General features: G+C 38.3%; 1 protein-coding gene across 1 annotated transcript in view; it reads left to right on the top strand.

Moving 5' to 3' along the window:
* The window catches only part of CRHR1 (corticotropin releasing hormone receptor 1), a 220,501-nt gene that overhangs the window by 159,896 nt on the left and 35,900 nt on the right, over positions 1–24,705 (top strand). The window contains exon 6 of the mRNA XM_053718246.1: positions 21,117–21,237. Within this exon, the coding sequence (XP_053574221.1) occupies positions 21,117–21,237 (121 nt within the window). The remainder of the gene's footprint in view (positions 1–21,116; positions 21,238–24,705) is intronic.

Here is a 24,705-nt window from a genome sequence, read left to right as displayed (position 1 = left end):
GGTGAAGAAAAAAGGGGACAGGCGCACCCAGCGACTCACGGTATCAATTTTATTAAGGTTACACACCTATGTACAATATATTGCACTTACTAGAAGTAAGAAATTAAAAAGACTCAATAGGAATCCTAATGGAGAGTTCCCTTAAGTGCTCACAAAGTCTCCGGTTCTCAGTGCAAATTTCCGTAATGAACGGATAGGGCTTGATAGATCTAACCCCAAGCTCAGGTTTAGAGCCCTCTTTTCTCCCCGCTGTTCCGGACTTCTTCGCCTTGCAGCAATGTTCTCCTCTTGCTCTTCCTGAATGCGTTTCGTCCGCTCACGGGCAGACTTTCTCAACAGGTGTGTTTGCCCCTGGATTCCGTTTACTATATAAAATTGCCAGGCTTGCTGTTAAGCTCTGCCCATGAAATGCTCAGTCGTTTCTTATTGGTCCATTAGTCCGTTACACCCCTTATTTTTCATAGATGGTAACAAAATGCTGGCAGTAGCTGTCATATCCTGTGTTTTAAAACACAGGATATGACAGCTATGTGTGTAACCTTAATAAAATTGATACCGTGAGTCGCTGGGTGCACCTGTCCCCTTTTTTCTTCTTCACAGTTTCTTCCATCTAAAGGACTGACAAGCTACAGCAATCCAAGAGAAATGCGGCACCAGACTTTGGAAGTGATTTAAAGGGACAATTACACACAGGAGTGTGTTGACCTATACGGGAAATATACATCTCAAGGAATATCAAGTATATATCAAGGCTGATTCAGCCATTTGACTTTATTATTTAACATCAATATTTAAAGTTAAGTATTGTATAGTGAATATCACATTGCTTATATAGGATATGTTTGTATAGATTTATATATGAAAAGTTCTTGCTGAATTTGTATAAGCCAGAAATACTTGAGATACTGGGAATAGGTTCTTATCGGATATTCCAATAGTCAGTGGAGCGCAGCTACAAGTTAAAAAAGTTTTTAATAAAAAAAGGTGATTTGAAACTACAACAAACAAACGGCTAGATTACGAGTTTTGCACTATGAGTTAAAAAAAAGCTCCTTTTCACTACTGCTGGTTTTACGAGTCTTGCAGGTATATCTGTACCGCACACCTTTTTGGCCGTAACGCAACGTAACTACAGCCAATCGGAATTCAAGGGACGCCATCTTGGATGACGTCCCTTAAAGGAACCTTCATTCTTGAAGAGCCGTCGACAGAAGAGGATGCTCCACGCCGGTTGTCTTGAAGATGGAGCTGCTCCGCGTTGGAAGGATGAAGACAGAAGATGCCATCTGGATGAAGACTTCTGCCCGTCTGGAGGACCACGTCTTGCCACATGGATGAAGCTTCGTTGAGGACTTCTTGCCGCTTGGATAAAGACTTCTCCCGGCTTTGTTGAGGATGGATGTACGGTCTTCAAAAACTGTAAGTGGATCTTCGGGGGTTAGTGTAAGGTTTTTTTAAGGGTTTATTGGGTGGGTTTTATTTTTAGCTTAGGGTTTGGGCTGAAAAAGAGCTAAATGACCTTTTAAGGGCAATGCCCATCCAAATGCCCTTTTCAGGGAAATTGGGAGCTTAGGTTTTTTTAGATAGGATTTTATTTGGGGGAGCTTGGTTGTGTGGGTGGTGGGTTTTACTGTTGGGGGATTGTTTGTATTTTACAGGTACAAGAACTGTATTTTACAGGTAAAAGAACTGATTTCTTTGGGGCAATGCCCTGCAAAAGGCCCTTTTAAGGGCTATTGGCAGTTTAGTTTAGGCTAGGGTTGTTTTTGTTTTGGGGGGGCTTTTTTTTGATAGGGTTATTAGATTAGGTGTAATTAGTTTAAATATTTGATCATTTCTTTTTTATTTTGTGTAATTTAGTGTTTGTTTGTTTTTTTAATTTAGTTAATTGTATTTAAGTAATGTAATTTATTTAATTATAGTTTAAGGTTAGTGTAAGACAGGTTAGGTTTTATTTTACAGGTAAATTTGTATTTATTTTAACTAGGTAGCTAGTAAATAGATCATAACTATTTACTAACTAGTCTACATAGTTGAAATAAATACAAACTTAGCTGTGAAATAAAAATAAAACCTAAGATAGCTACAATGTAACTATTAGTTATATTGTAGCTTTCTTAGGGTTTATTTTATAGGTAAGTATTTAGTTCTAAATAGAAATTATTGAGGTATTAATTGTAATTTTTATTTAGATTTATTTTAATTATATTCAAGTTAGTGGGTGTTAGGGTTAGAATTAGGGGTTAATAATTTTAGTATAGTGGCAGCGACGTTGGGGGTGGAAGATTAGGGGTTAATAAGTGTAATGTAGGTGGCGGCGATGTTAGGGGCGGCAGATTATGGGTTAATAAGTGTAGGTAGGTGGCGGCGACATTGGGGGCGGCAAATTAGGGGCTAATACGTGTAGGTAGGTGGCGGCGATCTCGGGGATGGCAGATTAGGGGTTAATAAGTGTAGGTAGGTGGTGGCGACATATATATATATAATAGCAGACTATTAAGATTAAAGTCCAATTTTGGACCTCAAGTATATCCCAAAGAGTTTTATTTCTCAAGTATTGCAAATAGCATTTTTCAGCCATAAGAGTCCTTAAACATACTAGGGCTTTGATGAAAGTGTTCATATTGAATAATGGTGCAAAAGTAAGACTTATCACTCTAGGAGTTATAGTATTGTGCTGTACATCACTTTGGTGCATGTGAGTTTAAGCTTGTAAAGCTTATCCTTAATAGTTGACTATGTGACGCCTCAAGGAATTATGGCTTGTGTAACTAGATTTCCGCACACTTTGCTAGGCTGTCTGTATCCATTATGTTGCAACATAGGTAACAAGTATCAAAAGCTTTACCTTGATTGCAGATCTCCGGTTATCCTTTTTCCTCCCCTTAGGGAATACTCACATGCACGCTCCAATTGTTGCTTTCTTCCAACTCACAACGAGTGTGTCAAACTTTGCACCGTTGTTTTTCTTTTCATCGGTTTAACGTAATATTGAGGGCTCAGCTGCAGCCCTCAGTTTGATTTAGCCCTCAGCTATGCGCGTTTCACCCTTACTGGTTGCTTGTTTAGAGCTTCATCCGGCTTCTTTCTCATTGGTCAAAGGTCAGACCTTTTGTACCGTTTGGTTTGTACCGCCCTTTAGGTGAAATAATAGTATTTTCATATGGCATTGCTCAATATTGTTGATTAACTTCATCCATAGAGCGAGGAATTTATGGTTTAAATTAAAACTTATATATATATACATTATTTAATTGTATTTTTTATCTTAAATCAAAGATTTTTATTAAGGTAATTAGTCAAACAAGAGCCACATATAAGCAAAAAGAGAAATTACAAAATTGACATGGCTAATAACAAAAGTAAATCATGATGGACATATTAAGAACATGTATATCCTACTATATTACCAGTATACCTCGGATATATACATTGTAAGATTTACATTGATACCTTATATTTTTATTTTTTTAACAGAATATTACCATAGTACCTCATTAACAAAGAGTTCTGTCCATTAGCATGATATTTTCAACTGTCATATGTAGAATAAAGATCATTAATGAGAGATACATTTTTACTCTGTAGAGTGCAAAATACAAATTAAAGTGTAGTAGTACTAAGAGAGAGATCAAATATACAATATAGTTAACATCATAAACCATGTTTCTTCACTTAGTATATAAGGTTACTCAGGAACCTATTCACGTTAATGTTACATAAGAGGAAAATTGGCTTAAATATGTGAAAAGTAGCGGATTAGTACCGCAGTAGTATTCACCATATTGGGGATACATTAGATTACTGGGTCTAACAAATAAAGCCGGTTATATTTTATTGGCTTGCATAGGATTTTGGCATATGGTGATAGAGGAGTAGTCTTAGAAATTAAATCTGGGTTTACGCATTACTAGACATATGAGCTATGCGTCAATATGAACCAACAGAGTATTGACACCTGGTGGGTAGGGGGGTTCCCCAGGGACATATCAATTTATAGATTAACTTTGTACAGATATCTAATATTCATTCCAACATTAAAGTATTTGGCGGAGCTTAAGGACCATTATTTTGAGGGTATAGGGTGTACTGCAGCCACCCTAATGTGTGGGGACCAGAATAACAAACTACTAATATTCTAATGTGAACCCCCCACACACACACACACAATGCATAGCCCCCTCATCAGTATCTCAAGTTGCTGGGCTACCATATTCATGTTCAAGATGTACAGTTATCGGCTTACTGAGAAGTAATATTATAAAGGCAAAACAAGGCTGAATAGTAATTTGCACAAGAGTCAAAGCAGGAGAGGCAGGACACGCAACATACCAATTCATACATTTCAGGCTTCAATAATATAAGTATTTTCAGATAAATTCTGTCATTTTAATATGATAAGAACATAGAAACTAGATCTCTATTATGGTTAGCTTTGCTGATATGTTGAAAAAAAACCTACCTAATTGTTCTGTACACTATAGACTATTCTGCGACATAAAAATCTGTGTGTTGTTTTATGGAATGAAGAGAAACGGCAGTCTCCTGCAAATGCTAAAGGAATACCTAGCTCAGCGCTGACACATGTGTAGTAGTATGGTGTGGGGTCCTTACATAGCTGGTCCTGACTTCACAATACAGGGAGTGCAGAATTATTAGGCAAATGAGTATTTTGACCACATCATCCTCTTTATGCATGTTGTCTTACTCCAAGCTGTATAGGCTCGAAAGCCTACTACCAATTAAGCATATTAGGTGATGTGCATCTCTGTAATGAGAAGGGGTGTGGTCTAATGACATCAACACCCTATATCAGGTGTGCATAATTATTAGGCAACTTCCTTTCCTTTGGCAAAATGGGTCAAAAGAAGGACTTGACAGGCTCAGAAAAGTAAAAAATAGTGAGATATCTTGCAGAGGGATGCAGCACTCTTAAAATTGCAAAGCTTCTGAAACGTGATCATCGAACAATCAAGCGTTTCATTCAAAATAGTCAACAGGGTCGCAAGAAGCGCGTGGAAAAACCAAGGCGCAAAATAACTGCCCATGAACTGAGAAAAGTCAAGCGTGCAGCTGCCAAGATGCCACTTGCCACCAGTTTGGCCATATTTCAGAGCTGCAACATCACTGGAGTGCCCAAAAGCACAAGGTGTGCAATACTCAGAGACATGGCCAAGGTAAGAAAGGCTGAAAGACGACCACCACTGAACAAGACACACAAGCTGAAACGTCAAGACTGGGCTAAGAAATATCTCAAGACTGATTTTTCTAAGGTTTTATGGACTGATGAAATGAGAGTGAGTCTTGATGGGCCAGATGGATGGGCCCGTGGCTGGATTGGTAAAGGGCAGAGAGCTCCAGTCCGACTCAGACGCCAGCAAGGTGGAGGTGGAGTACTGGTTTGGGCTGGTATCATCAAAGATGAGCTTGTGGGGCCTTTTCGGGTTGAGGATGGAGTCAAGCTCAACTCCCAGTCCTATTGCCAGTTTCTGGAAGACACCTTCTTCAAGCAGTGGTACAGGAAGAAGTCTGCATCCTTCAAGAAAAACATGATTTTCATGCAGGACAATGCTCCATCACACGCGTCCAAGTACTCCATAGCGTGGCTGCCAAGAAAGGGTATAAAAGAAGAAAATCTAATGACATGGCCTCCTTGTTCACCTGATCTGAACCCCATTGAGAACCTGTGGTCCATCATCAAATGTGAGATTTACAAGGAGGGAAAACAGTACACCTCTCTGAACAGTGTCTGGGAGGCTGTGGTTGCTGCTGCACGCAATGTTGATGGTGAACAGATCAAAACACTGACAGAATCCATGGATGGCAGGCTTTTGAGTGTCCTTGCAAAGAAAGGTGACTATATTGGTCACTGATTTGTTTTTTTTTGTTTTTGAATGTCAGAAATGTATATTTGTGAATGTTGAGATGTTATATTGGTTTCACTGGTAAAAATAAATAATTGAAATGGGTATATATTTGTTTTTTGTTAAGTTGCCTAATAATTATGCACAGTAATAGTCACCTGCACACACAGATATCCCCCTAAAATAGCTATAACTAAAAACAAACTAAAAACTACTTCCAAAACTATTCAGCTTTGATATTAATGAGTTTTTTGGGTTCATTGAGAACATGGTTGTTGTTCAATAATACAATTAATCCTCAAAAATACAACTTGCCTAATAATTCTGCACTCCCTGTATATATGACAGAGTATAAACCATATTGCATCATATCAATCTATAAAAAGTAGACATAACCAAGCAGCTAACAGTAAATTAGAACAAACAAAGTAAAGTCCTCACATATGTAGAGCAAACCCATCGTGGTAGATTATAATGAAGTCCACCGATACTAGCAAAGAGTTTCTCTAGCCTATACCTTTCACAAAGTCCGTCTGACAATACCGGTGAGTAACTGTTCTTTTAAATGGGACGCTCCAGCGGGAGTCGGCCGCAGCTCCCCGGAGCCGGTCTCCATGTAAATGATCCGGCTTCTGAACATGACGGGTAAATTGGTTAGATAATAGCGTATATCGGCAGTTCAATAGTAGCTTCCTATCAAAGATGGAATTCACCCGCCTTGAACACTGCCTATGTACAGCACAGAGTGTGATCTCGGTAGCTAGGAGATGCTCCAAACCCCTATCTTCAACAGACTCTGTGCGATAGTCAGAAGCCATATCCGTTTTCCTCTCTTCTACTGTAAAGGGCTGCTTTAGGGAGGATAACCTCTCGGTCCGCTCCATGCTGTGAGACCTGCAGTTTTCCATGTGTCGGGTGCCATCTTGCATGCATGCGTTTCTGGTCGTGGTCCGTAGATCATTAAATCTCTCATCCACTTTATCCTCAAGCTCCTTCAGAAGTATAAGTATACTTATAAGGGACTCCACTATTATGATACAAAAAGAGAAAGATTTTACCCGGGTGAATGTAGACCCAGGGGGGGAAGATGTTAATGCAGTGTCTCAGAACCGCAATCACAATCTGGATCAGTTCTTCAATCAGGTTAATCTCAGAGATATGGGTATCCTCCGACTCCTGACTTTCACCTTTATTAGAGGTTCACATTATTATTAGTAGATGGCATGTTAGTCGAATGATAACTCAAATAGTATGTAGTATGCCATCGGAGCTGTTGATTTGAGCCTCTGGCTTCGGCTGCGGCTTGGACACGCCCCCCTTAATTGTATTTTCATACAATGTTATTTCATGTAATTATCTTGAAAACAATTTTATTTATATACAAAGAGATTTCATAATTTCAATTGCTTGGCATTTTTACTTTCATATATTATAGTTTTTTTATTTATATTATTGTTGCAGTGAATATTATTAAAGGGACACTGTAACCAAAATTTTTCTTTCATGATTCACATTGAGCATGAAATTTTAAGCAACTTTCTAATTTACTCCTATTATCAAATGTTCTTCATTCTCTTGGTATCTTTATTTGAAATGCAAGAATGTAAGTTTAGATGCCGGCCCATTTTTGGTGAACAACCTGGGTTGTCCTTGCTGATTGGTGGATAAATTCATCAACCAATAAAAAAGTGCTGTCCAGAGTACTGAAACCAAAAAAAAGCTTAGATGCCTTCTTTTTCAAATAATGATAGCAAGAGAACGAAGAAAAATTGATAATAGGAGTAAATTAGAAAGTTGCTTAAAATTGCATGCTCTTTCTGAATTACAAAAGAAAAAATTTGGGTACAGTGTCCCTTTAAGCATCCATTTATTTATTTATTTATATCATATTTGTTGCAACATTCTGACATCAATTTTAGAATTCGAGTAAAGAGACTTTTAACACTTCATTATCCTTGTTGTGGGCAAAACCTATCGTGAACTGAAAGAAAGTATTAAAGAACATAAAATGGACATTTCAAATGAGGTTAAAATGAGTAGCATAGCAAAACACTTCAAGTTATTTCATAACAGTAATGAAGAAACACTAAGGCCTAGATTTGGAGTTCGGCGGTAGCCGTCAAAACCAGCGTTAGAGGCTCCTAACGCTGGTTTTGGCCGCCCGCTGGTATTTGGAGTCAGTGATTAAAGGGTCTAACGCTCACTTTTCAGCCGCGACTTTTCCATACCGCAGATCCCCCTACGCCATTTGCGTATCCTATCTTTTCAATGGGATCTTTCTAACGCCGGTATTTAGAGTCGTTTCTGAAGTGAGCGTTAGAGCTCTAACGACAAAACTCCAGCCGCCTGAAAATAGCAGGAGTTAAGAGCTTTCTGGCTAACGCCGGTTCATAAAGCTCTTAACTACTGTACCCTAAAGTACACTAACACCCATAAACTACCTATGTACCCCTAAACCGAGGTCCCCCCACATCGCCGCCACTCGATTAAAATTTTTAACCCCTAATCTGCCGACCGCCACCTACATTATACTTATGTACCCCTAATCTGCTGCCCCTAACCCCGCCGACCCCTATATTACATTTATTAACCCCTAACCTGCCCCCCACAACGTCGCCGCCAGCTACTTAAAATAATTAACCCCTAATCTTCCGACCGCAAAGTGCCACCACCTACGTTATCCCTATGTACCCCTAATCTGCTGCCCCTAACACCGCCGACCCCTATATTATATTTATTAACCCCTAATCTGCCCCCCTCAACGTCGCCGACACCTGCCTACACTTATTAACCCCTAATCTGCCGAGCGGACCTGAGCGCTACTATAATAAAGTTATTAACCCCTAACCCGCCTCACTAACCCTATAATAAATAGTATTAACCCCCTAATCTGCCCTCCCTAACATCGCCGACACCTAACTTCAATTATTAACCCCTAATCTGACGACCGGAGCTCACCGCTACTATAATAAATGGATTAACCCCTTAAGCTAAGTCTAACCCTAACACTAACACCCCCCTAAGTTAAATATAATTTACATCTAACGAAATAAATTAACTCTTATTAAATAAATGATTCCTATTTAAAGCTAAATACTTACCTGTAAAATAAATCCTAATATAGCTACAATATAAATTATAATTATATTATAGCTATTTTAGGATTAATATTTATTTTACAGGCAACTTTGTAATTATTTTAACCAGGTACAATAGCTATTAAATAGTTAAGAACTATTTAATAGTTACCTAGTTAAAATAATAGCAAATTTACCTGTAAAATAAATCCTAACCTAAGATATAATTAAACCTAACACTACACTATCAATAAATTAATTAAACACAATTCCTACAAATAAATACAATTAAATAAACTAGCTAAAGTACAAAAAATAAAAAAGAACTAAGTTACAAAAAATAAAAAAATATTTACAAACATAAGAAAAATATTACAACAATTTTAAACTAATTACACCTACTCTAAGCCCCCTAATAAAATAACAAACACCCCCAAAATAAAAAATTCCCTACCCTATTCTAAATTAAAAAAGTTACAAGCTCTTTTACCTTACCAGCCCTGAACAGGGCCCTTTGCGGGGCATGCCCCAAGAATTTCAGCTCTTTTGCCTGTAAAAGAATAAATACAATACCCCCCCCCAACATTACAACCCACCACCCACATACCCCTAATCTAACACAAACCCCCCTTAAATAAACCTAACACTAAGCCCCTGAAGATCTTCCTACCTTGTCTTCACCATCCAGGTTCACCGATCCGTCCTGAAGAGCTCCTCCGATGTCCTGATCCAAGCCCAAGCGGGGGGCTGAAGAGGTCCATGATCCGGTCAAAGTCTTCATCCAAGCGGGGCAGAAGAGGATCTTCCATCCAATTGAAGTCATCATCCAGGCGGCATCTTCTATGGTCTTCCATCCGGAGCGAAGCGGCAGGATCCTGAAGACCTCCAGCGCGGAACATCCATCCGGACCGACGACTGAACGACGAATGACTGTTCCTTTAAGGGACGTCATCCAAGATGGCGTCCCTCGAATTCCGATTGGCTGATAGGATTCTATCAGCCAATCGGAATTAAGGTAGGAATTTTCTGATTGGCTGATGGAATCAGCCAATCAGAATCAAGTTCAATCCGATTGGCTGATCCAATCAGCCAATCAGATTGAGCTTGCATTCTATTGGCTGTTCCGATCAGCCAATAGAATGCGAGCTCAATCTGATTGGCTGATTGGATCAGCCAATCGGATTGAACTAGATTCTGATTGGCTGATTCCATCAGCCAATCAGAAAATTCCTACCTTAATTCCGATTGGCTGATAGAATCCTATCAGCCAATCGGAATTCGAGGGACGCCATCTTGGATGACGTCCCTTAAAGGAACAGTCATTCGTCGTTCAGTCGTCGGTCCGGATGGATGTTCCGCGCTGGAGGTCTTCAGGATCCTGCCGCTTCGCTCCGGATGGAAGACCATAGAAGATGCCGCCTGGATGATGACTTCAATCGGATGGAAGATCCTCTTCTGCCCCGCTTGGATGAAGACTTTGACCGGATCATGGACCTCTTCAGCCCCCCGCTTGGGCTTGGATCAGGACATCGGAGGAGCTCTTCAGGACGGATCGGTGAACCTGGATGGTGAAGACAAGGTAGGAAGATCTTCAGGGGCTTAGTGTTAGGTTTATTTAAGGGGGGTTTGTGTTAGATTAGGGGTATGTGGGTGGTGGGTTGTAATGTTGGGGGGGGCGGTATTGTATTTATTCTTTTACAGGCAAAAGAGCTGAAATTCTTGGGGCATGCCCCGCAAAGGGCCCTGTTCAGGGCTGGTAAGGTAAAAGAGCTTGTAACTTTTTAAATTTAGAATAGGGTAGGGAATTTTTTATTTTGGGGGTGTTTGTTATTTTATTAGGGGGCTTAGAGTAGGTGTAATTAGTTTAAAATTGTTGTAATATTTTTCTTATGTTTGTAAATATTTTTTTATTTTTTGTAACTTAGTTCTTTTTTATTTTTTGTACTTTAGCTAGTTTATTTAATAGTATTTATTTGTAGGAATTGTGTTTAATTAATTTATTGATAGTGTAGTGTTAGGTTAATTGTAGGTAATTGTAGGTAGTTTATTTAATTATTTTATTGATAGGGTAGTGTTAGGTTTAATTATATCTTAGGTTAGGATTTATTTTACAGGTAAATTTGTTATTATTTTAACTAGGTAACTATTAAATAGTTCTTAACTATTTAATAGCTATTGTACCTGGTTAAAATAATTACAAAGTTGCCTGTAAAATAAATATTAATCCTAAAATAGCTATAATATAATTATAATTTATATTGTAGCTATATTAGGATTTATTTTACAGGTAAGTATTTAGCTTTAAATAGGAATAATTTATTTAATAAGAGTTAATTTATTTCGTTAGATGTAAATTATATTTAAGTTAGGGGGGTGTTAGTGTTAGGGTTAGACTTAGCTTTAGGGGTTAATACATTTATTAGAATAGCGGTGAGGTCCGCTCGGCAGATTAGGGGTTAATAATTGAAGTTACGTGTCGGCGATGTTAGGGAGGGCAGATTAGGGGTTAATACTATTTATGATAGGGTTAGTGAGGCGGGTTAGGGGTTAATAACTTTATTATAGTAGCGGTGCGGTCCGCTCGGCAGATTAGGGGTTAATAAGTGTAGGCAGGTGTCGGCGACGTTGAGGGGGGCAGATTAGGGGTTAATAAATATAATATAGGGGTCGGCGATGTTAGGGCAGCAGATTAGGGGTACATAGGGATAACGTAGGTTGCGGCGGTTTACGGAGCGGCAGATTAGGGGTTAAAAAAAATATGCAGGGGTCAGCGATAGCGGGGGCGGCAGAATAGGGGTTAATAAGTGTAAGGTTAGGGGTGTTTAGACTCGGGGTACATGTTAGAGTGTTAGGTGCAAACGTAGGAAGTGTTTCCCCATAGGAAACAATGGGGCTGCGTTAGGAGCTGAACGCTGCTTTTTTGCAGGTGTTAGGTTTTTTTTTCAGCTCAAACAGCCCCATTGTTTCCTATGGGAGAATCGTGCACGAGCACGTTTTTGAGACTGGCCGCGTCCGTAAGCAACTCTGGTATCGAGAGTTGCATTTGCGGAAAAAATGCTCTACGCTCCTTTTTTGGAGCCTAACGCAGCATTTGTTTGAACTCTCGATACCAGAGTTAAATTTATGGTGCGGCCAGAAAAAAGCCAGCGGAGCGTTAACAGCCCTTTTACCGCCAAACTCCAAATCTAGGCCTAAGATTCTTGGGATTGGAGAAGGTAGATATAATGACAAGAGGTGGTAACTTAGATAAAATATTGCTACAAAAAGAATGTAGGTGGATATATGACCTTAAAGCCCTAAAACCATATTGGCTTAATGAAGAGATAAACTATGCTCCTTTTCTCTAATTCATAAATATGAAAACAATAATGGAACTTCAGGGTATGAAGAATACATAAGATTTGATAAATATTAGATGTTCTGAAAATAGGAGAATATATGATCTTAATTAGTGATGTCGCGAACCTAAAAATTTGACTTTAATAGGCAGGCGAACTTTAAAACCTACAAGGACTCTTTCTGGCCACAATAGTGATGGAAAAGTTGTTTCAAGGGGACTAACACCGGGACTGTGGCATGCTGGAGGGGGATCCCTGGCTAAACTCCCATGGAAAATTACATAGTTTATGCAGAGTCTGCTTTTAACCCATAAAGGGCCTAAATCACCTAACATTCCCAAATTGTTTGCAATAACGTGCTTTAAAACATCTGTTATGATGTTGTATCTATCAGGTAGTGTAAGGGTTACGGCCGCTTCACAGTGACAGAGCAAACTCCAAGTGTAACGCACCGCAATCAACCGCAAACAGTCCATTTGCACAACCACGAGATAGATAGATTTGACAGATAGATACATAGATTACATAGCTCAATCGATGCAATATACATATGATCGATACAATTTACATAGATCAATAGATGCAATATACATTTGATAGATACGAATTACATCGATCAATAGATGCAATATACATTTGATAGATACGAATGTTATCAAATCAAAGATGCAATATACATTTTATAGATACGAATTACATCAACCAAAATATGTAATATACATTTTGTAGATACGAATTACATCGATCAATAGATGCAATCTACATTTGATAGATACGTCTGATAGTTAGATCTATTTGATAGATAAATAAAAAGATTTGAAATATATATATAATTTCCCTGACAGAGTATAACAATAAGACATGCGGTCTGTGACCCATGGTGTATTAAGTAGTGCTATTCTTAGCAGTTTACTACAACCTGTTACTACCCCTATCGGGGGAGGTCTATATGGCCTTCATTTTTGGAACCGGGAGATGGAAGAAGATGATTGGTCTGTCCTCCTACTTCAAATTTGTCAAAAACACAAGTGTCTTTCTCAAAACAGTCCGGACAGAAGATAGATAGATAGATAGATAGATAGATAGATAGATATACATAGATTGATAGTTAGATAGAATCGATAGAAGAGAAATAGATAGATTTGTTAGATATATAATTACCCTGACAAAGTATAATAATTAAACATGCGGTCTTGGACCCATGGTAACTAGGTTGTGTTAAGTAGTACTATTCTTAGCACTTTCAGCCCTGTAACTCCCCCTATTGGTGGAGGTCTATATGGCGTGTATGATTACCCTGACAAAGTATAACAACAAGACACGCGGTCTGGGACCCATGGTAATTCGGTTGTGTTAAGTAAAACTTTTCTTAGCACTTTAATCCCTCTTACCCCCCCTTTCGGTGGAGTTCTATATGGCCTGCATGATTAGCCTGACAAAGTATAACAAGAAAACATCTGGTCTGGGACCCATGTTAACTAGTTTGTGTTAAGTAGTACTATTCTTAGAACTGTAATCCCTGTTACTCCCCCTATCAAGGGAGGTCTATATGGCCTGCATGATTACCCTGACAAAGTATAACAACAAGACACACGGTGTTGGACCCATGGTAACTAGCTTGTGTTAATTAGTACTTTTCTTAGCACTTTAATCCCTGTTACCCCCCTATTGGGGGAGGTCTATATGGCCTGCCTGATTACCCTGACAAAATATAATAATAAGCCATGCGGTCTGGGATCCATGTTAACTAGGTTGTGTTTTAAGTAGTATTATTCTTAGCACTTTAATCTCTGTAACTCCCCCTATCTGGGGAGGTCTATACGGCCTGCATGATAACCCATACAAAATATAATAATAAGACATCTGCTCTGGGTCTGGGACCCATGGTAACTAGGTTGTGTTAAGTAGTATTGTTCTTAGCATTTTAATACCTGTTACTCAGCCTGTCGGGGGAGGTCTATATGGCCTGCATGATTACCCTAACAAAATATAATAACAACACATGCGTTCTGGGACCCATGGTAACTATGTTGTGTTAAGTAGTAATGTCCTTAGCATTTTAATACCTGTTACTCACCCTATCGGTGGAGGTCTATATGGCCTGCATGATTACCCTTACAAAATATAATAACAAGACATGCGGTCTGGGACCCATGGTAACTAGGTTGTGTTAAGTAGTACTCTTCTTAGCATTTTAATACCTGTTACTCACCCTATCGGGGGAGGTCTATATGGCCTGCATGATTAACCGAACAAAATATAATAATAAGACATATGCTCTGGGACCCATGGTAACTTTGTGTTAAGTAGTACTGTTCTTAGCATTTCAATACCTGTTACTCACCCTATTGGGGGAGGTCTATATGGCCTGCATGATTACCCTTACAAAATATAATAATAAAACATATGCTCTGGGACCCATGGTAACTAGGTTGTGTTAAGTAGTACTGTTCTTAGCAGTTTAATACCTGTTACAACACCGAATGGTGGCAGGTCTATATGGCCTTCATGATTAGCCGCACCCAAACCCAAAAAAAGCCAAGCGGTCTTGGGCTAACACCCATGGCTAACTCGGTTGTTTCAAGTAGTACTATTCTTAGCACTTTAATCCCTGTTCCTCCAGGCCTCTCGGGGGTGGTCTACATGGCCATCATGATTAGCCTAACAAAATCCTACAATCCAACCTTGGCTCAGTCTTGATAGGCCCTTAATTGGCTGTATTTTGGTAGCACTGTTCTTATTAGTTTAATACCTGAAACAACACCGAATGTTGGCAGGTCTATATGGCCTGCATGATTAGCCGCACACAAACCAAAAAAAAGCCAAGCGGTATTGGACTAACACCCATGGCTAACTCAGTTGTTTCAAGTAGTACTATTCTTAGCACTTTCATCTCATCCCTGTTACTTCCAGGCCTCTCGGTGGTGGTCTACATGGCCATCATGATTAGCCTAACAAAATACTACAATCCAACCTTGGCTCAGTCTTGATAGGCCCTTAATTGGCTGTATTTTGGTAGTACTGTTCTTATTAGTTTAATACCTGATACAACACCGAATGGTGGCAGGTCTATATGGCCTGCATGATTAGCCGCACCCAAACCAAAAAAAAAGCCAATCGGTCTTGATTAGATTACACTAGCAAAATAATTTAAAAGTTTATATTTTAATATTAAAATAATGTTAAGCAGTGCACATATGAGTGGTGGCACTGGCTGGCTGCTATGTAGGGCAGCAATTAACAACAGTATGCTCTGTAAGTCAGATAGACAGTTAGACACAGGCCTGATAGAAAATAAAATTAGATTACACTAGCATAATGATTTAAAGATTTTTTTTCGGAATTTAAAGAAAAAGGTTAAGCACATATGAGTCATGGCTGATAGCCTTGGAAGGGCAGCAATTAAAAACAGTAGGCTCTGTAAGTCTGGTACACACACACCTGATAGAAAATACAATTAGATTACACTAGAAAAATGATTTAAAGGTTTTTTTTGGGGGGGGATTTAAAAAAAGGTTAAACACATATGAGTCGTGGCTCATAGACTAGGGAGGGCAGCAATTAAAAACAGTATGCTCTGTAAGTCAGCAAAACACACAGGCCTGATAGAAAATGATATTAGATTACACTAACAAAAAAATTTAAAAGTTTTTTTTTTTATTTAAAATAAGGTGAAGCAGATATGAGTGGTGGCTGCCTGGCACGGAGCAATTAACCAAAAGTCTGAAAAAAACTGAAGTATATGCTGTGTGAGCCTGACAGACACAGGCCTGATAGAAAATTAAATTAGATTACACTAGCAAAATGATTTAAACGTTTTTTTTTTAATTTAAAATAATGTTATAAGCGGATATGACCACTGGTGGCTGGCACAGAGCAATGAACCAGAGTATATGCTGTGTGACACAGGCCTGATAGAAAATGAAAATAAATTACACTAGCAAAATAATTTCAAATTTTTGTTGGTTAAATTTAAACTAATGTTGTTAGGCAGATATCAGTGGTGGCTGTAATCACAGCATATGCTGTGAGCCTTACACACAGGCTGAAAGCCAGGCAAATGCTAATAAAAATACGAAGGAAAAAAAAAAACGGCTTAAGTTATAGCCCTAAAAAGGGCTTTTTGGGGTGCTGTCCTTGCAGCAGAGATGAGTCCTTCAGGACTGTAGACATACAGGGTCAAAGTTTCCTCAATGATGACACATAGGAGCGGATCGAACATCGCATGTGTTCGCCCGCAGCGGTGAACGCGAACAAGCTAATTTCGCCGTGAACCGCTCACGGGCGAACAGTTTGGGACATCACTAATCTTAATATCCAGAAATTTTACAACAAGGATAATGAAGTGTTAAAAGTCTCTTTACTCGAATTCTAAAATTGATGTCAGAATGTTGCAACAAATATGATATAAATAAATAAATAAATGGATGTTTAATAATATTCACTGCAACAATAATATAAATAAAAAATTATAATATATGAAAGTAAAAATGCCAAGCAATGGAAATTATGAAATCTCTTTGTATATAAATAAAATTGTTTTCAAGATAATTACATGAAATAACATTGTATTAAAATACAATTAAATAATGTATATATATGTTTTAATTTAAACCATAAATTCCTCGATCTATGGATGAAGTTAATCAACAATATTGAGCAATGCCATATGAAAATACTATTATTTCACCAAAAGGGCGGTATAAGCCAAACGGTACAAAAGGTCTGACCTTTGACCAATGAGAAAGAAGCCGGATGAAGCCCTAAATCAAACTGAGGGCTGCAGCTGAGCCCTCAATATTACGTTAAACCGACGAAAAGAAAAACAACGGTGCAAAGTTTGACACACTCATTGTGAGTTGGAAGAAAGCAACAATTGGAGCGTGCATGTGAGTATTCCCTAAGGGGAGGAAAAAGGATAACCGGAGATCTGCAATAAAGGTAAAGCTTTTGATACTTGTTACCTATGTTGCAACATAATGGATACAGACAGCCTAGCAAGGTGTGCGGAAATCTAGTTACACAAGCCCTAATTCCTTGAGGCGTCACACAGTCAACTATTACGGATAAACTTTACAAGCTTAAACTCACATGCACCAAAGTGATATACAGCACAATACTACAACTCCTGGAGTGATAAGTCTTACTTTTGCACCATTATTCAATACGAACACGTTCATCAAAGCCCTAGTATGTTCATAGACTCTTTATATATAGCTGAAGAATGCAATTTGCAATACTTGAGAAATAAAACTCTTTGGGATATACTTGAGGTCCAAAATTGGACTTTAATCTTCATAGTCTGCTATAAGGACATAATACAATGGGTAAAACAAGTGGGCCCACGTTCATTATTTAATAATAATGATTTTTCTTTAAGTTGGTAGTGAATAAATCATATGTGCATAAGGACAATTGTTCTTTATATGTAACCTTATTACTATTATTCTCTGTAATTTGAATATAGGTGTTGTGATGATATGGGAGCAATCATATTTTTAATACATAGTGGTATGGAATTTAAAGGGGTAGTAGACCTTTGTAGGAATCGCTAGTTAGCAGACAAATTTAAGCCTATACTCTGGTGCTGGATAAAGGGATCTAATAGTGAGGATTAATCTCCCCACAATTTTCTCTTCTAATTTATTATTTAAATAAACTTTTCCCCCCGAGCACAGTGATGATCTGATATTAACTCATAAGTCAGATCACTCGAATGAGTAAGTGGAAATTAGTGAAGTGGTGCGAATCAAATTTAATATTATATATATATATATATATATACAGGGAGTGCAGAATTATTAGGCAAATGAGTGTTTTGACCACATCATCCTCTTTATGCATGTTGTCTTACTCCAAGCTGTATAGGCTTGAAAGCCTACTACCAATTAAGCATATTAGGTTATGTGCATCTCTGTAATGAGAAGGGGTGTGGTCTAATGACATCAACACCCTATATCAGGTGTGCATAATTATTAGGCAACTTCCTTTCCTTTGGCAAAATGGGTCAAAAAAAGGACTTAACAGGCTCAGAAAAGTCAAAAATAGTGAGATATCTTGCAGAGGGATGCAGCACTCTTAAAATTGCAAAGCTTCTGAAGCGTGATCATCGAACAATCAAGCGTTTCATTCAAAATAGTCAACAGGGTCGCAAGAAGCGTGTGGGAAAACCAAGGCGCAAAATAACTGCCCATGAACTGAGAAAAGTCAAGCGTGCAGCTGCCAAGATGCCACTTGCCACCAGTTTGGCCATATTTCAGAGCTGCAACATCACTGGAGTGCCCAAAAGCACAAGGTTTGCAATACTCAGAGACATGGCCAAGGTAAGAAAGGCTGAAAGACGACCACCACTGAACAAGGCACACAAGCTGAAATGTCAAGACTGGGCCAAGAAATATCTCAAGACTGATTTTTCTAAGGTTTTATGGACTGATGAAATGAGAGTGAATCTTGATGGGCCAGATGGATGGGCCCGTGGCTGGATTGGTAAAGGGCAGAGACCTCCAGTCCGACTCAGACGCCAGCAAGGTGGAGTACTGGTTTGGGCTGGTATCATCAAAGATGAGCTTGTGGGGCCTTTTCGGGTTGAGGATGGAGTCAAGCTCAACTCCCAGTCCTACTGCCAGTTTCTGGAAGACACCTTCTTCAAGCAGTGGTACAGGAAGAAGTCTGCATCCTTCAAGAAAAACATGATTTTCATGCAGGACAATGCTCCATCACACGCGTCCAAGTACTCCACAGCGTGGCTGGCAAGAAAGGGTATAAAAGAAGAAAATCTAATGACATGGCCTCCTTATTCACCTGATCTGAACCCCATTGAGAACCTGTGGTCCATCATCAAATGTGAGATTTACAAGGAGGGAAAACAGTACACCTCTCTGAACAGTGTCTGGGAGGCTGTGGTTGCTGCTGCACGCAATGTTGATGGTGAACAGATCAAAACACTGACAGAATCCATGGATGGCAGGCTTTTGAGTGTCCCTGCAAAGAAAGGTGGCTATATTGGTCACTGATTTGTTTTTGTTTTGTTTTTGAATGTCAGAAATGTATATTTGTGAATGTTGAGATGTTATATTGGTTTCACTGGTAAAAATAAATAATTGAAATGGGTATATATTTGTTTTTTGTTAAGTTGCCTAATAATTATGCACAGTAATAGTCACCTGCACACACAGATATCCCCCTAAAATAGCTATAACTAAAAACAAACTAAAAACTACTTCCAAAACTATTCAGCTTTGATATTAATGAGTTTTTTGGGTTCATTGAGAACATGGTTGTTGTTCAATAATAAAATTAATCCTCAAAAATACAACTTGCCTAATAATTCTACACTCCCTGTATATATATATATATATATAAATATATATATATATTTGCATGATAGATAATTTGATGCTGATTTGTTGAAACCATCATCACATGCATCTGTTTCTGAATATATATAATCACAGAATACAGCCATAAAGTTAAAAAAAAGGGAGTAGGAAAATATCTAAATATTTGTAGAAGAAAGTGAAAAATGGGCATCATTTTTGGATTGTATAGACACAGAGCTGCATAAAACCAATTCAATTGTATTCAAGAGGATGGAACAGAGATAATGAGTAAACAGGTTGCAGGAGGGCGGGAAAGGCCTCTAACCTTCCCTTTTATAAATGTCAGGGAAGTCTCAGTATGACATTTCTATTCAGTCTGAACCCAGGCAAAAGCAAAATATGACAGCCGACGTATCAGCTGAGTGAAGCATAAATAGAAAATAAAATCAATAGGCAGTAAATAATGAGTTAAAAAAACACATCTGCCCTCTCTCATTATTCATATTGATCATAATAAAACTAAATGAATATGTACTCAGTCCTGCTTTGTTTAGTCTTCACTGGAGTCTGTGACAGAAGAACAGCATATAAAGTGTATGCACTAAAGCTTAGCTAGCAAAGAGCTCTGTCTAATCACTTCTCCTGCTGAATCTAATTGTCTCACCTCAAGAGCATACACTCTAATCACTTCATACCTAACCTCCTCTGCAAGTGTCCTGCAAGCTGGTTTCACTAATCACAACTCCACAAGAGGGGACACTATAATCTCCTGTCCTCAACTATCTATATTTGTTACCCAATGATTTATTCTCACACTAACTCACCCAATGAGCCACTTCTTTCATAATCTATGAAGAAGAAAAAAAATTCTACTTATCTCACCTTAAAAACCAGTAATCACCTTCCCACTTCACAAGAGCTGGCTCTTTAATTACCTTCTGCCAAGTAAAGGCTCTCTACATGCCCCTAACAATTGATATTCTATTCACTTTCTACTGTATTATTTAATGATCTGTCCCAAGACATAATTTATAACGTAATGCCTAAAAGAATATAATCTCTAATTACTTATTTTAAAAAAATCACTACGATCTCTGCAAAAGAATTGACTCTAAACACATGTCCCCAAGAGTCTTTAATTGCCTGTTTTGAATGGATTTTTCTTTAATAATAACTCTCTAAGAGCCAACTCTGCAGACACCAGTCCCTAAAGTAGACACCCAATTAATGTCTGTTGAATGATTCTCATAATGAACTTACTCTCGGATATTCTGTAATCACTTATATCTAAGACCATCTTATTCCCATTTGATTGGATAATCGGATAATCACCTCTCTTAAGAACAATATACTACTTATTGAAATACCTTTCCAAAAAAAATATTACTTTTATTATTTTTCACAAAAAAATTATTTTCTATTTCAGTATCTGAATTTTTAATCATCTCTAATAAAAATAACTTTTTTGCCCAAGAGTTGCTCTTCTAAAATATCTCTTTTTTTATTTGATTTTTCTAGGAGTATCCGCTGTCTGCGCAACATCATCCACTGGAACCTCATCACTGCATTTATTTTGCGCAATGTCACTTGGTTTGTAATGCAGCTGACATTGAGTCATGAAGTCCATGATAGAAATGTGGTAAGTAATAGTACAGTTATAAGGTCTATGTATACAGACTTTGTTATCCCTTGTTTTCTCCTGTTTTCATTCTTTCACCCAGAAGGGACCATAAACACCCTTTGTCTTGACACAATAATTATTTATTCCCAATAGATTGTGACAAAACATACACAACCACAAAAACATACACACACACAAAGAAAATATATCATATATTCAATTCTGATCTACATAAAACATGGTGTTAGAACTAATGGCCATAAGACATTTGGTCATAGCCATATGGTCACAAGAAATTTTGGTCATAAGGACTTATGGTCATAAGGACTTTTGGTCATAAGAACAAATGGTCATAAGACATTTGGTCATCGAACATTTGGTCATAAGACATATGGTCATAAGGACATTTGGTCATAAGGACAAATGGTTATAAGACATATGGTCATAGGACATTTGGTCATAAGACATATGGTCATAGGACTTTTGGTCATAAGACATTTGGTCATAGGACTTTTGGTCATAAGACAAATGGTCACTATTGATCATAGTAATATCAGGGCTCAAAAATTATTAAGACAAATGGTTCTATGACCAAATGTCCTGTGACCAAATATCCTATGACCAAATGTCCTATGACCATATGTCTTATGACCAAGTGTCCTATGACCATATGTCCTATGTTCAAATGTCTTATGACAAAATGTCCTATGCCTAAATGTCCTATGATCAAATGTCTTATGACCAAATGTCCTATGACCAAATGTCATATGAACAAATGTCCTATGACCATATGTCCTGTCCAATTTTTTTTAATCTATTGATTTTTTTTAAACAGCCTTTACTATTTCTTTAAAAGATAGTTGTTTATTTTATGTTATTTCTTTAAATGATAAATAGATCAAAATAAAAAAACATCATCTGTCCCTAAACTCTTTTATTAATAACTAGGCCATAAAGATCTAAGGTGTTTTGCAGGGATAGCATGGTGCAGCGTAGTGGCTCATACATTTCCGCATGCACCGAGCGGTAAACAACAAAGTGGTAATTTCTCCCCATGCAAGTGGGAACATTGCTGTGTGCTCATTTGCATATGCAAACGGGTAATTTCCTATGCATTCACATGCTAATGAAGATGGAAAGGACAGCCTCTTTTGGTTAACTGACTTTTATTGGTGTTTCACTTTTCTACATAGTATTGCACTACCCTGGGGGTGAAATGTCCCTGTAGGCAGTGGCATCATTGGGAGGGTGCAGTTTGTGTGGACCGCACTCAGGTGACAAGATTGGGCGGTGACACCACCATGGAGGCAGGAACTTACTCTACTTGAATAATCCTCCTCACTGCATTTAGGAATGGTTGTTATAAAAACAAAACACAAAGAAATAAGAAATAAACAAAAAACAAACAAATAAAAAAAGCTTTTATTTATTTTGTTGCTGCCATGTGTACTGTCCCCTTCGGAGCTGCCCCCCCCCCCCCCCCCACACACACACACAAGCATAGTGGAAGGTGCCATTACTTCCTTGTTCTAATGTCCTGTGCTATACAGAGAGAGGAAACAGTTGCACAGAGCAGTGTGTGAAGAAGTAGAACCACTTTGTTTTACAGAAAGTGCTGCAACCTAAGCACCTAAGCAGCCTATTTGTGAAAATGGTGATTTAACGTGTGTTTGGTGTTTATTGTGAAGCAAACTTTTCTTTTACTGTGTGATTTTTACTCTTGTACACAGCCATACACATTGAAAAATCACCATTTTTTTATTTAATCAAATTTAATATTGTACTTTACATACTTCTTGTTACATCTATGTTTTTTTCACTGCTGGAATTACATCTTTAATCACTTGTTCCTTCTCAGTCACACAACACAGTACCAGCCTCACCAGTCAGCAATGTGATATTATCCTTGTTTCAGATCAACTCTGGGGAAGGGAAACTAGTTACTTTCTCTTCTTTTGCTCTGATCACCAGTCATATCTTGCACCCAACCCCCTTCCCTTGCACTCTTCAATATCTATTCATGATGCTCTCTTATTCAGACAAGGCTTCAACCAATACTAACAATACCAATACTAGCAATCTCATCTCCATTAACACATAGCGCTTATCCCCTCTCTTTTCTTGTGATCGACCTGTTTGTTTTCAATGCTTTAAACCTTTTAGCAATTACTGAAACCTGACTAACTTCCTCTGGCACTGCTTCCATTGCTGCTCTCACACATGGTGGTCTTCACTTTAGCCACACACCTAGGCAGGTGAGAGACATGGTGGCAGTGTTGGAATCTTATTCCCCCCATCCTGCTCCTATCAGTACCTATCTCCATTTCCATCTCTCTCCTTTTCTTCCTTTAAAGTCCACTGCATTCGCCTGTTCTATACCCTCTCTCTCAAAGTGGCAGTTATCTATCGCCCCCAGTACCAACCTCCTATTTCCTTGACAACTTTTCTGTCTGGCTTCCTTACTTTCTCGCTACGAATACACCTTCTCTAATTCTGGGTGACTTCAACATCCCCATTGACAACCCATCTGCCCCTGCTGCCTCTAAACTTCTCTCACTAACTCCTTCAGCCTCTCACAATCCACCCTATTCCCTACCCACCGTGATGGACACTCGATTGATCTGGTATTCTCCTATCTCTGTTCTCTCTCTGATCGCCAGCTCTATGGCGGTGAAGCTTGCTCAAAATTCACAATACAATTATTTTAACTAACAGCAAAGTAATATATACTAAAATATAGACAAAAGCATGTTATATTGTAGTGAAAACAACTCAGTTTAATTTGTAATTCATGCACAATGAGCTATGGATGTCAATTTATTAAATATAGCGAATCATGTCAGCCCTGCATGCTGTCGGCATTTAACATTGCACAAGCATTTCACAAGAAATGCTTGTGCAATGCTGTCCCCTGCACATTCACAGCCAATCGGCCACTAGCAGGGAGTGTCAATCATCCCAATCGTATCTGATCGGGATGATTGCAGTCCGCCACCTAAAAGGTGGCGGACAAGTTAAGGAGCAGCGTTCTTACGACCGTTGCTTCTTCACTTCAGTTTCTGGATCACCAGAAAATTTAAGCGGATTAAGCAGCATTCGCTGCTTATTAAATTCGCCCCTTTAAATCAGCCCCAGGTGTTCTATAGTTACCTTCTCTCTCCCAAGTGAAATTGTGCATCCCATAGAGCTTTATTACTTTCTGTAAAATGCATGTCCCATTTGTCTGGGATTTCCAGGTTCATCCCCCTTTCTTAAAACATTCAGTAAGTTTTGCCTCTGTGAAGTCTGCTCTATAATCGGAATTTGTAAAATCACTAAATACACTGCTGTACACATAATAAAATACAAAATAGAAAGTGTAAAGTTTAAATGTAAAAAAATGTATTTGATATATAATAGAAAGCACAATGTGTAAAAGCAGCTGAATTGTGTGCTATATTGTCCTTCACAGACAGAAATGCAGGGAACAACCCTAGGAGAAGTAAA

This window comes from Bombina bombina, chromosome 1 (assembly GCF_027579735.1).
Source record: "Bombina bombina isolate aBomBom1 chromosome 1, aBomBom1.pri, whole genome shotgun sequence".
Classification (NCBI taxonomy): Eukaryota; Metazoa; Chordata; class Amphibia; order Anura; family Bombinatoridae; genus Bombina; species Bombina bombina.
This window is presented reverse-complemented; position numbering and strand designations above follow the sequence as displayed.